The sequence below is a fragment of the Octodon degus genome, unplaced genomic scaffold, assembly GCF_000260255.1.
Source record: "Octodon degus isolate 3935 unplaced genomic scaffold, OctDeg1.0 scaffold00295, whole genome shotgun sequence".
In the NCBI taxonomy this organism is placed as follows: Eukaryota; Metazoa; Chordata; class Mammalia; order Rodentia; family Octodontidae; genus Octodon; species Octodon degus.
The window spans coordinates 1,067,820-1,082,408 of record NW_004524871.1 but is presented as its reverse complement, the minus strand read 5'-3'; the positions used below and the strand labels follow the sequence as shown (position 1 = coordinate 1,082,408).

The window sequence follows — 14,589 nt, the reverse complement described above, 5'->3', positions numbered from 1 at the left end:
TAAACCAGCATCAACTCTGACTACGATGCAGGGCAGAGGAGTCCCAGTGCCTGGACAGGGTCCCTCAATGCCAGCAACACCCTCCTATGAGCCAGCAGGGACACAGGGCTAGGAAGGACCACTCAGTTGAGGGCCAGGGCCTGCTGGTTCAAGGATCGGCCCTTATTCCTGCATCTGGACCTTTAAACACAGATGTGGCAGTTTGCCCACCGATAACTCCAGACCTCTTCCAGAACCAAGTACTCTCAGATGCCCGGACCACCAGGCACCCAGCATATCCACTTCCACTCCTTTTGTCACCCCTGGCATGTAGCCCCACCCCACTGTCACCAAGGGTATACACCTGCCCACATGAGGAACATTAATTCATAGCCAAGCACATCAACTAATGACACGACTTACCCCATCAACTGGAGTCTTTCCTGGTATGAAAGTCACTCGAACAAAACGCTTGTTCACAACTTCCAATCTGTCTACCTAGAAATTTAAAAGATTAAATCATCAACGTACATTTATAGAAATAGAAATATTCTTACGGGCACTTTGCATGGGCTGCTTCACACTTACAAAAAGAATAAAGGCAAAGGATGCCTGCATTCCCACCTCTCCTGCATGAGAGGTGACTCTGCCCAAGGTCAGCTGTCCTGCATGCCTGGGATGCGCCACACTACGACCCCAAGCCATCCCATGCTCACACAACCTGCCCTCCATGTCCAAAGAGGGACTTGTTTTGTATCCACTCTTCTACACCTTCCTTTTCACGCCAGCATTACTTACATTGCGAGGCTTACCCAGGCTGCCCTTTTGGTTCTGTGTGGTGTCACCCCAGCAACCAAACCCAAAGGTACTTATCCATTCTCCTAGCAGTAGACAAGTTGTGATTTCAGTCTTCATCATCACCAACGGCACTCCTGTAGATGGCCCCGCAGACCTACCTGGGCACTTACCCAGACAGATGCCCCAAGGCTCTGCCACTGCTTCCTCAGCAGCTCTCTGCCCCTCACAGCCAGGCTCCTGTCTTTCCACATCTGCACCTCATCTGCACTGACACCTGCTAGCTAAAGACCTCTTAATTCTTACTGCTGAGTAGGAGATGGTTTACACCTGTTTTCTTACTCACCTACACAGTAAGTTTTCTTACTTGCTAAATCCACTATGCCGGACTCAGGAGCACCATGACCTCTCACTTCACAGCCACAGCTGTTTCAGGAGACAGCCTTTGGGGCAGTGTATCTCCAACCAACTCGAAGATTCAAGTGTCATACCAAAATGACCCCTGGGAAATTCCAGAGTGCCTGAGTGGGGGTGACTCTTCCTCAGGTGATTAGTCTGGCAGGGAATGGCTCCAACTACTCAAAAACTGAAGCCAAAGAGCCAGCAGGCTGAGAGGGGAGTAACAGAGCACCCTCACGTGCCTTTGGAAGGAGAGCCACAGGGCCATGCACAGGACAGCCTGTGCAGCCTTCACTTTTAGGGGACAGGCATTTGCTTCTGAGATGAAAGACACTGAGAGAAGCTGGAGAGATGGAGGAGCAGGGAGCCTCAGAACTGCCTTCATCCTGCCACACAGCACTCTGCTGAAGCTGCCATATGCAGCAGAGGGCGAGGGGATGAAGAGCCAGCCACCAGAGCTGGGAGCTAGATGGAGGAGGAGAGGGGAAGATAAGAGGAGGAACAATGAACAGCAACTTGGACAGGAGAGACGCGATTCCAGAGGAGGTGATTAGACTTACAGGTCCAGATTTCAACAACAAAACTAAAAATCACAAAGCACACAATCACAAAGCACACAAACAGAAGTAAGGCTCATCCAAAGAAAGACATAAGCTCTTCCTGAAGAACTGATGGCAGATACAGCAAAGAATTCAAATGTTCAAAGAGCCACAGTAATACTGGAAAATCGGCAAAAGGGTCTGTAAGACACACAGGTAGGAAGCAACACAACGGAAGCTGCTCTCCAACAGCAGTCACTTTGTAGGTAAAGGCAGGCACAACTCCACGCCCCTCTGTAAGACTCACTTCAGAAATCAAAACCTACTGAGACCAAGCCACAAAGAAACAAAATGTCTGAGTAGGCCTGTAACTAGCAATCAGACAGAATCACGAATCCTAAAAACTGATGAACAAAAGCCCAAGGCCAGGTGTCTTCACTGGTAACTTAAAACAAAAAACAAATTTATAGTGAGACCCTGTTTAAAAACAAACAAACAAATTTAAAGAAGAACAGTAACCCTCAAATTTTTCCAAAAACCCAAAGAGGGAACATTTCCCTGACACCAAGATCAGACGAGGACACTACCAAAAGAGAAAACTACAAACCAGTATCTCTTAGGAACACAAACGCAAAACTCCCTAAGACACCAACAAACTATACCCTGCATATTACAGGACTAAGTGGAACTTATTCTGGAATGTAGGAACAGTTCGACACACAAAAATCTACTGATGTCATGTACCACATTATCAGAACAAAGAAAGAAAGAAAACCACATGAGAAAAAGCACTTGGAGGGCCGGGTAGATAGTTCAGTAGAATAAGCAAGGGCCTGAGTTCAATCCCCGGTTCTGCCAAAAAAAAAAAAAGCATTTGGAAAAATTCAGTATCTCATTTAAAAAAAAAAAAAAATCAATAAACTAGAAATACAAACCACCTTGATGAAATAAAAGTCAGATAAGAAAATTGCAGAGAGCAAGTACATGCAGTTGAAAAATGGTCAGCTTTTCCTCTCATCACAACGAGGCAGGACAGCCCCCTTCATCACTGCACACCACAGAGCTCCAAGTGTCAGCAGGAACAATGCAGCAAAAGAGTGTTAGACACCAGGCTTTGTGATGGACTGCAGGGCCCAAATATGGGGCTCACACCCACCAAGTCCTGAGGGGTGCAGCATTCCTCGCTTCAGGAACAGGGAGGGAAGGACACAGAAGGCTGGGTAACCTGGCACTCCTGAAGCAAGACAGTATCTGCTGAGGACAACTATCAAAATATAGGCAATTGGGCTAAGAGAAAATCTGGTTCCTATTAACAATCCTTATCCACCCACTTTATATCGCTACCACTCCAGGAAACGTGTGCTGCCTACACCCGCACCCTCGCATGTGCTGTTTGCTAGTAAACTCAAGAAAGGCAGCCGAGCCAGTCTGGCAGAGCTCCTCCAGGCCCCCCTGTAACTGAAATTTGTCTCTTTGTCTTTATTCCCCGTCACGTGCACATGCACGCGTGTGATACACATACACACACCCGAGAGTCTGATCAGCCCTCCTCACCCTTCGTTAAAAAAAAGGACAATCCTAACACCACCACAAACAACTGTTGAAACTAATAAATGAAAGTCTGGCAAACAGGATTAAAGTCAACACACAAAAATCAATCATCTGCAAAAGGAATACTCCAAGGCACACATGACAGCACGCATCTGTAATCTCAGCATTCCTGAGGCTGAGGCAGGAGGACTGAGACCCAGCCTGAATGAGCTACCACAGCAAGACAGGACATGACAGCAAAGGACAGGCTTCTGGGCTGGGAGCACAGTTCAGTGGTAGAACACCTGCTCAGCACTTGAGAGGCCTGGTTTGACCCCCCAGAACACCACCAACAAAAAAGTAATGTTACTCACCAAACATCAAAATGAATGCTTAGGGATTAATCTCATCGGTGAAATAAACAAGTAAAAGACTCGCATAGTGAAAACTACAAAACACTTAAGAAATTACAGGGCTGAGGAGAGAGCTCAGTGGTCTAAGTGACTGCCAGGCAGGTATAAAGGTTCCAAGTCCAATCCCTGGTACCACATGCATGCCGTGCTGATCCTGAAACCAGGTGTGGTAGAACACACCTGTAATCCCAGCGCTAGGGAGGCTGAGACAGGAGAATCACTAAAAGTCTGAACTGCGTAGTGAGACCCTACATCAAAAAATAAATAAGATATTACAAAACACTGAGATCTAAATAGGCGGAAACACATCCATGTCCATTGATTAAAGACATAATACTGTTACAGCGCTAACATTACTACTCACAGCAATCTATAGATCAACGCAGTCCCTATGAAAAGAACAATGCTTTATGCAGAAATAGAGAACTCATCCTAAGATTCTTATGAAATTTCAAGGGAATAACAATAAAACACAGAACAAAACAAAATAAGAGGTTAAAGGGAGGGTAGGGAAATGGGGAAAAAAGGAAAAGAGAAATGTTATATCATGTACAGTTACAAATTTCTGCAATGAATATGATCAGTTTATGTATCTAAAATGTACCAATAAAATCTGATTTAAAAAAAGAAAAAAACCTTACTAAAATACAAAGCTAGCCGAGTGTGGTGGCACACACTTGTAATCCCAGCACTCAAAGGCTGAGTTAAGAGTTACATACCAAGACCCTGTTTCAAACATACAAAACAGGCCAGCAAGATAGCTCAGCAGATTAAGCACTTGGTTAGGCAAGTGCAGGGACCAGGGCTTATCCCCAGCACCACATGCCGTGCCTCTGGAGCACTGAGCCGGCCACCAAGACTAGGCGTGATGGTGCACACCTGTGATCCCAGCGCGGGGGAGGCTGAAAACAGGAGGATCAGTACGAGTCCGAACTGCGTAGTGAGACCTTGTACCAAATACATTTAAAAAAAAAAAAAAAAAAAAAAGCAAAAAATACAAAACAGAACAAACAAAACCACAGAGCTAAGAACTCACACTTTTGAGATTTTAAAAATAATATAGGGGCTGCGCAGGCATACCATGTGCTTGAGGCCCAGAGTTTGACCACCAGTACTGTCAAGAAGACAAAAGAGAACCCACACAACAACAAAAACCTTACTACAAAGCTACAGCACTCAGAACAACATGGAACTGGTATAATAATAGACAACGGGACAGAATACACAACCGCCAAGAAAACCCTCCTGCACATGGCCACACGGGAAAAGGGATCTCTTCAGCAAACGGTTCTGAGGAAACAGAAAAACGACACGCTAAAAGACAACGCTGGATCCTATGCCATAATATTGACAAAATTTAACTCAAAATGGATTAAAGATCGACATTAAGACCTAAAATTACATTAGCCCTTAAAAGACGATGCAGGGTATAAGCTTCATGGCATTTGATCTAGCAAAGATTTCTTGAACTCCAAAGGTATAAGGAGTAAGAGAAAAATAGAAAAATTGGGTTTCATGAAAAATTTTAAACTTTATGCACTAAATATTTGCTGTGCACCAACAGAGTAGAAAGGTAACTCACAGAATTAAAAAAAAAGTCCAAATCCTGTATCTGACAGGGAGTGGTACTATCCAGAATTTACTGAGAACTCACAAAACTCAACAACAAAATAGTAAGAGACCGAGCAGACCCACAAGTGGCCGCCAGCTCACGGAGGGAGACACAGGCAGGGCAGAGCTCAGGTCGCTGTCACCAGGAGTACAAATCACAACTACGGCAGAGCCGACCTGACCCCGTCACAGTGGCCACTGCAAAAGCAATACAACCAAACGAGGAATGATGGGCATTAAGCCTCACTATGTCAACATGGTCAGCTCAGAAGCCTAGGGGACCGGTGGCACACCCTCCTGGGTATATGTCCGTGCAGGTCGTGGAGGCGTGGCCTTGGGTGCTGTATCTGGTCCCTGAGCCCTGCCTCTCTGGCACGGTTCCTCAGCTCTGCTTCCTGGCCTCCACGAGCTAAGAAGCTCTGTCCCACCACACCCTCCCACCATGATGTTCACCTTGGAATCCATAGACCCAGGACTGAATCTCCTGAAACCATTAGCTAAATCAGCCCTCTCCTCCTTTAAGACGTGGATGCTGGATACTCTGCCTCACCAAATGGAAAGCTGATGTCCAGAATTTATTGAGAACTCACAAAACTCAACAACAAAATAGTAAAAGACCTGAGTAGACACAAAAACCAGACACGTAAGTGGCCACCAGCTCATGGAGGTGCTAGGCAGAGGATGTTAAAAAAAAAAAGACAGCAAGAATGAAAAATGTAACTGTACACCAGTTTCACTTAAGAAAATAAAGCACTGGGGATGTGGCTGTGGCCCCATGATAAAGTGCCTGCCCAGCCCTGGGCAGGCACCACAACCGGGAGGAGGCGGGAGGAAGGGTACAGGTCTAGTGTGGGCCAATCAACACTACAAAGGGAATTACTAGTCATTATTAGTAAACTGCTGCTCTATCGTTTCAACCTATCAAATATGGGAAAATCTGAAACACTAGAAAAAAGATCCACACTCATGGGCAGCAACTCCGAAAGGATGACATAACAGGTTGCTCCCTCCAGGTGGCAAAGGACCTACCTGAAAGAACAGTCTCTTGTCACAAAAGGGAGGTGCTAGTGTGCCCACAACCAGGAGCAAACTATTCAAAATCTTCCATTTTTTAGTTTTTCTTTGTGACTTCTGGCCAATTCAGACACAGAACAGAAACAAACAGCAAGGACTATTGCCAGGCTATTACCTAATTCCCCTCTTAGACACAGTTACTTGATTCTCTCTCTCTCTTATTTTTTTCCTCTTTGCTCAAACTCTGGAATGAATAACCCATGAGTCTATCATTTTTTTCTACCCTAGTACTAAGGACAGCACCCAGGGCCTTCACACTGAGCTACATTTGCATCTTTTGTTACTTTTGACACAGTCTTGCTATGCTGTCCAGGATGGGCTGGGACTTGCAATACTCCTGCCTCAGCCTCCCAGAGGACTGGGATTAGAGACCTGCACCATTATGTTGGGCTCTGAGTCTCTTATGACCAGACAACTAAAGTTATGCAAAGGATATATGAAGATTTTTAAGATTCTTTATACATCCTGCCAAATTTCCTGCCTATTTCACATACTCTGCCAGTCTAAGTGTTATCTTTAACTCCATTTTTTTTTTTTAATACGGGGGATCAAACTCAGGACCCTGCGCTTGCTAGACAGACACTTATGCTCCCGAGCTATCTCCCCAACTGTCATCTTTGTATTAATGACTATAACCAAGCAGGTTTCTTACTCTTAATTTGAATTATTTTTTATTTTTTCCCCCTCACTTGTATTTCTTGATAGCTAAACCACATCCTTTGATTCAACTGAACACTAATCCTGATCTTCATTCAGTTCAGCTGAACAGTGATTACACAGCAAAACGTGTCCACTGGGTTTGGAAGCATCCCAGGAGATGGGTGTTCCCACCCTCACATTCCCATGCAACTTTGCAAAGAAGCAATTTACATTCTTCCTCTGACCTCTGAAAGTATTCGCATCTTTTCCTCACCCACATTACTAATGAAATCCAGGCACTGAGACGTTAGCATAGTTTCCCTGAGCTTACCCAGGTTTATTCTTGGTTCTGTTTGTAACATACACATCGACTCTAAGGTGCATGCGTTTGTATTTTAACATCTCAGAAACAGAGATCCATTCCACTGACAGGCAGCTCATCACAAACGTTTTATTAACACATAAGACATCAGGTGCTTTACAGTGGGTGGTGTCTGCAACACACAGCAACATGGACTCAGAGAGCAGAGGGCCAGGCCAGTAGGTGGCAGGGCTCCACAGCCAAGACACCTCGGGCCTCCGGCGGCCCTTACCACCCATGGCTCTGCTCAGCTTCCACCCCACAGCCTGGAAATCATGCAGGCATCACTTGGGATAAGAGGCTGGGCACACCGGCCCAGGAAGCAGCTAGTGAGAGGCAGAGGATGGGGCAGCAGCACGGGAGAAGCTGCCAGCACCAGGTGTGGGCAGTGCTGTCAAACAGGTGTCTCAATTACAGGGCTTTTCAACATTAGAAAGCCCAATGTGAAAATGCCTGGACAAACTTCTTGCAAAATTTCACCTTTTGATCACTCCAACTGCTGACCCCACAGAATACTTACGACGCCTTTGGAGAGATAGTTATTGACGAAGTCCTTCCAAGTGATTTCCCTCCCGGAGCGTTTAAACAGGATGTAAAGCATGACTCCACCCCAAAACAGAGCAGTCCACAGAAAGTACAACCTGAAGTCCTTGTCATCCCATGGAAAGTCACCCTAGGCAAAGAGAGAGGGAGTCTCTGTGAAGAATGGATCTGCACATGATCTAGGCAATGAGACACCAATCCCTCCCCACCTATCCAGGGCCACCACTGGAACCTCGAAATCAGCACAGGGCTTAGAATCAAACCTTCTGGAACCTTGACCACCAGTGGGAATCATCCTTCTTGCCCCGGCGTTTTCCTCCACCGCCACCTGCTTCCCCAGAAGAGCGTGGGGCAGTCGCTGATTTGGGTTCTGCCGTGGACAAAGAGCACACAGGAAGCTATGCAGGCTTCACAGCATCCACAGGTTTCCCCACACAGGGTATCAGATATCTAACACAAAGTGTGCCATGTCAATGTCTGCTACCGAATTAAGCACTCTAATGAACGCAGAGCAGGAACCTCCTTGGGGGCCCAGTGCTCTGCTAGGGCAGCCCCTGAAATGCACACTATCCCCAGAAGGGTGCTGCCACCCGGCCCACTTCACAGGGAAAGAACTGGGCTTAAGCAACTCGTCAGGCACCTTGTAGCTATGCTGAGTGACACTGGCTAAGCAACCAGGGTTTAAACCCAGGCAAGCAGCATCCTGAGTGCACAGTTAGAAAACAAGCACCTCTTTCCACTACTGCAAAGGAGGCACTGACAGCAGGTGCTGTGTGTGGAGGCCATGACTTTAATAACAAGCAAGGACACTCGCCTTGGGCTGGGTGTAGCTCAGGGCAGAGCACCTGCCAAAGATGTACAAGGTCCTCGGATTGATTCCTAGCACCACATCGCGCACACACCACCAACAAAAAACAACCTTATTCACACATAACTGGAGTGCAAGAATCTGATCCTAGTCACTGTTACAGGCTAAACTGGCCCACCTCCCATACCAATTTATATGCTGAAGCTGAGACCCACATATCTGAGTTGTGATCTCATAGAACCAGGGTCTTTAGAGAGGTCACCAAGTCAAGATGAAGTCATTAAGGTGAGGCCTGACCAATACGACCAGCGTCAACACAAAGAGAAATCTGGACACACACACACACACACACACACACGCCCCCCACTGTGGAGATGTGAAGAGGCACAGAAAGAGGGTGGTCAGCAATAAGCCTAGAAAGCTTCTTCGCTAGCAGCTGCTAGAGGGAACCAACCCGCAGACCTTGCCTATGGATTGGCAGCCTCTGGAACTACCACCCTCCATAAAGGCCACCCTCACAGACTACCCAGATACTACCATCTTCCTTTCCGCCTCTCCCTCCTCCCGACCCACAATGCCATCGATCCTCTTCAGCTAACAGGCTGCAGACCACCAGGGGAGGCTGCAGGCACCCTCAGCCACAATGGCTCCGTGATACTCACCACCTGTGCTACACACGTGAAGACAGGTCAGAAACACAAAAGCTCTGTACCACTACCAGCTCATCCAGCAAGACAGTCCCAGGAACAGCCAGCATACGCCACAGTGGTGCTGGCGTACTACCCACTCTGGGCCGAGGCGACAGCAATACGAGAGGACCCAACAGGCTGGGCTTGCAGAGCGCAGCTACTCTCATCTCTGCTCCAAACCAAGATTCAGAGCAGTGAGCGGCCTGGGAGAGCACACACCACGTGCCCACCCAGCCTGGGGTTCCCTTCAGCCGCAGCACCCTCCGGCTCCTCTCCCCACTCTCACTTCTCTGCATTCTCTGAGCACACGCTTCTCTCACCCAACCACCCAGGCCCAAGAAAACCTTTCTAAATCCCAAACATAAGACAAAATTTAATTAAAGCTAGAGAACACTTCCAAACACAATGTTAAATAAGTTGCATATATTGGGTTTCTAACACTTTTCTCAACGGTTTCAGTTATGTGTCAGATATATCTACCAAACAGTCCTAGTTTGATCAGTCAGTAAGGTGACCTTAAATTACTTGAAAAATGACAGGAAAATATGAATACAAAATTAAAGTAAAATGAAACATGGGTCTACACAATTTTGTACATTTCTATGTACCTATAACCAATAGTTTCAAAACTGACTCAAAACTTTTTGGGTTTTTTTGGTTAGTGGAAACTAACACCATCATTTATTAGGAAAAACAATAAATTCAAACATACTCTTTTTAAAAGATACCTTTTTTTTCTCCTGCAACTTCTTTAGATTCACTAGCTTTTTTCCCATTCTTTCCATTAGGAAAGTATTTTTCAAATCCTGTTAGGAAAAAAAAAAAATTCTCAAACTAAAATTCATCAGTTTTGTATATGTGAGTTCACTTATTTTTAGGCAGCTAATACGTTGGGGTTTTTGCTATGTTATCAAAAAGCATAAGCTAAAAGTGTAAGTCCCTCTAAGTGTAAAGAACATAGTTCACAAGAGTTCTCCTTTCAAGCAATGCACCATCTACAAACGTATTATAGGTGAAGGTAATACACTTACATCTCTGCAAACAAAAATAAGCTGGAGTAGGGGAGCGGGCACAGGAGGAGGAAGAAGCTAAGAGTCAACCTGTCCCTGAAGCGAGGCACGCACTTGGTACACACCTGTGGCAGCCTCAGCAGAACACAGAACATGCGGCCACACCCGCGCACTTACCTTTGGGAGGGCGGGAACAGAACCTATGGTATGCAGCAATCACATCTGTCACAAGAGACCTTCGGCTGGCCGTCACCTGTGCTGCAGCGTACCGACAGAGCTGTAACAGGACAGGAAAACAAAGGCACAACAGTTACTTGGCATACAAAGGTCAGAAGGGCTCCACTGCAAGTACCACAAAGGAGTTGAAGGCTTCACCTTCCACAGTTGCATACACCAGCACAGAAGACTGCTGAGGAAAAACGCAGGTCACCTGGCACCACTTGACCCTGACTAGCAACAGAACAAGGCAAACAGACACCATCACCCTCAAGCAACCCAACTACAACTATCATGATACAGGCACTTCGGCAGTGTTTTATCTAGCTGCAGCGCTGGTGCTGCTTTGTGTCCACCCATCTTCAAGACTGTGTTAATCACTAGCTTTCCATTACTCTGGCAAAACACCAGACATGACAGACTTAAAGGGAAGCAGGATGCTGGCCCTGCTTCTGAGGGTTCAGTCCATGTTCCTGCACCACTACTCTGGAGCTGTGCCAAGGCAGCGCTTGGTGGAGGGACCGCTCGCCTTATCTCCCAGAAGCAAAAGAGAAGGACCTGGATCTCCCTGGAACCTGGAAATCCTCCCCCTCCAGGGCCTAACCCAGAGACCTCAAGAGCTCACCTGAACCCCACTTCTAAAGGGCCTACTATACCTCCCACAGCTCCACAGTAGCAATGAAGCCCTTAATGCACAGGCCCTGAGGAACCTCTGTGATCCCACCTATGCCAGTACTCAAAACATTCACCCAAGGCCGAGGCCAGTGCTACTTGCAAAGATACTAAATTTCCCTTAACTCAGAAAGCCATCTCTCAGGCTTTAAGCAATGGCCATGACTCATCCTCATGGCTGACACTGACAAAGGATCTACAAAGTGCAGTACAGGGCTATAGGATAACTCCTAAGGGTACTTGGCTGACCTTATCAGATACAAAAGTTACATTTCTTATTATATAGGTCTTGCTTTATCTTAGTCTTAACCATCCAGCAGAAAAGTATAAAATACGAGCTATATAAAGTAAAGCCATATTAATACGATGAGCTGTAAAAGGCTCAAGTCAACAACTTCTGCGGATAACCCACTAATATTATAGACTGCTGGACAGTGTTGGATTGTCTGGTTGAATTCAAGTACCTATAGTATTTAGATGCCAATAGAATACTCACCTCTGACAGGCCTAAACAAAAAAAAAGGGATACAAAGGAAAGATCATTTTGTGTTTGTATATACAAAATAGTTAGGATACATATACAGCTACTTTCGCTTAATTCAACGAGAAAAAAGATGTGTATTAATAGTGTTTGGACAGGATATCCTGTCTGCTTCTTATACTACGGATAACCAGTAAGAAGATAACAATGTACAATGTATTGATTATCAAAACTGTCCTATTAATCAGCTTTGAAACTGTCTCATTCATATTTCTCAATAAAAAAAGAAAGCCATGACCCAACATCCCAGATAACACTTAATTAGTGGCATGTGGTAAGGATTGGTCATCTATTACCACCAGGTGGGAATCATGTTACAGAAGTCCTATTACAGATAAAATTACATTTTCTTTTTTTTTTTTTTTGCGGAACCGGGGATTGAACTCAGGCCCTTGTGCTTGCCAGGGAAACGCTTATTCCACTGAGCCATCTCCCCGGCCCCAATATAATTACATTTTATATAACAAGTTGCTAAGAAGTTCATAAACATGGCTTAGATAAAACAAAGTATACTGTAAACAAACAAGTTCTCTTAAATTTTTAAGCTACACAACTAAAAGCAATTGGTGGCAAGAGGCACTAAGGAGATACACCCAAATCTGGCAGAGAAAAGGTGCAAATAATTTTTACCACTTCACAGAGTAAAAAATCAGCGCAATGGTAGGGAGCAAGCCAAAGAATCACTGCTTAGAGCAAAGCTCATCTGTATTAGCACCCATTATCATTTGGCTCTTTGGTCTGACGAGAAAAATAAAACATCAAAAATAAGGCCCTTCATTGGGAGGCTGAAAACAGGAGGATCACTCTGAGTCCAGTCTACGTAGTGAGATCCTGTTGACCCTGTACCAAACACTTAATAAATAAATAAAGTCCTTCATAATAAAGACACTTCATATTCACTGGGGTGCTCTCATCAAAAAGACAAGAATTGGTGAGCATATGGAGAAATTCCTATTTCCCATTCCATTCCCTATTCCTTTTCTCCAATACATTTTCCTACTTTAAAAAAATGAGGCACTAATTCATCAAGTTTAGATTTGGAGCACCTATCTTTGCTTAGCTTTACATGTGACAGTATGAACACTACTTAGTTGCTTTTCACCAGTCTCACTCCTCTGAGAATGGCACCTGAGAAATGATGTGGCAACACAGCAAAATCTTTTCCCAAGGTCGTCACTGTAAAGACCTTCCTGATCTTTAACAGGGATATCAACCTAAGGACAAATCTGTCCTATCAGACTCCCTCAATGGCTGAACCAAGGCCTGATAATACCTATCACTGACACATCCCCTACCAGAACAGACTTCCTTCTACCTCAGCATTGCTGACTCAGTGCCGCACCAGCGCCACACCAGAGCCACTGGGAAGAAAGGTCGTTTAGGTAAGAAAAGAGTCTGCCATAAAAATCGCAAACTCACCGGACAGACCCGACCCATCCGTGGCACAGGAGTCCCACACCCATTAGTCGCAACACAAATGGGATCAGAGCAAGGTAGTGTGGGAAAACGGTCGCGATGCAAGAAACTGAAAACACAGTGCAACAGTAGAGAACGAAGAGAGAGCAAGGGGTAAATAAATGCCAGTCTGGCAAGGGAGCCTGGAGGAAGTTCATGGTTGTAAGCAGTCAGCCCTCGATTGCCACATCCTTGGATTCCAAAAACATCCGTAGAAGAAACTGTGAAAAAAATGTTCTCTGTGGTGAACAGACCCCCTCTCCCGTCGTTACTCCCTAAACAGTACTGCCTGCACCACTGGGTATTTAAGCAGCCTTTGCACTATATTAGGCATTACACCCAACCTAGAGATGACAACGCGTAAGAGAGGATGGGCGCAGGTTAAATGCAAAAACCAAACAAACAAACAACCCCAACGACAGCAACCATTTCCTACCAAGGGACTGAACCCCTGCAGATACGGATGACCAGGGTCCTGGAACCCGCCCTGTGGACACCGGGGTCGGTATGCTACCCCCCAGTGGAAACGCGGCGCCAATTCCTCCAGCGCACCAGGCTCTGTAAAAGGGTTCGGCCAAGTTCCAGGGACGCCGGGGCTCAAGCTCCAAGTCATCCGCCTCCGGGCTCCAAGGGCGGTCGGGCAGGAGGCTGCCACTGAGCCCGCCACAGCGGCTGTCAGCCCGGCCGCCCCGGGCAGCGCCGCCGGAGCGAGGCAGGGTCAGGTGGCCCTCACGAGCTGACGGCAGGTCCTGAGGCGGAGCCCGGGAACGAGCGGCGGCGCTCCCAACGCTAAGCCGCCTTCCGCTTCCGCCGCCCGCTCGCCCCGGACTGCGAGCGGCACGCTCACCCGGGAAGGGCCGGGGCCTCCGCCGGTGACCTTGAGGCCACCCAGAACAGAACTGGCCGAAGGGACTCACCGTGCGCAGGCTGTGCCGCCCACCGCGGCCCGCGCCGTTGCCGGGCACGAGCAGGGGGGCGAGCCCGCGTGCCCGGCATCCGCCCCGGCCCCACAGCAGCAGGCAGCGGAGCGCCATGACAGCTGGCGGCCTCGAGAAAGGCTACGGCCCGCGGCGCGGCCAGACCCCGCAAGCCCACGCTGCCAACGCACATCTGCGCCTGCGCCTGCGCCCGCACCATCAGCGTGCGGACGCCGACGTCCTTAGGGCGCGACGGAGGCGGAGTCTAGCGACCCACGCAGGGAGGGACAGGAGGCGGGACTAGACCTGGAGTGAAGGTGCAACGTAGAGGCGGGGCAGAGCGCAGGGGTGGGGCCTGGGACGGGGCGGGGGGCGGGGAGGACAGGGCGGGGCTGGGG

The 14,589-nt window shown here is 47.2% G+C and overlaps 1 protein-coding gene across 1 annotated transcript in view; it reads right to left on the bottom strand.

Annotated features, from left to right (window-relative positions):
• Positions 1–14,398, bottom strand: part of Afg3l2 (AFG3 like matrix AAA peptidase subunit 2) — a 38,162-nt gene extending 23,764 nt beyond the window's left edge. Inside the window, 6 exon segments of the mRNA XM_004649011.2 lie at positions 403–477; positions 7,861–8,013; positions 8,147–8,253; positions 10,109–10,186; positions 10,568–10,667; positions 14,192–14,398. Of these exon segments, the coding sequence (XP_004649068.1) occupies positions 403–477; positions 7,861–8,013; positions 8,147–8,253; positions 10,109–10,186; positions 10,568–10,667; positions 14,192–14,308 (630 nt within the window). The 5' untranslated portion in view covers positions 14,309–14,398.
• Positions 14,399–14,589: the final 191 nt, after the last annotated feature.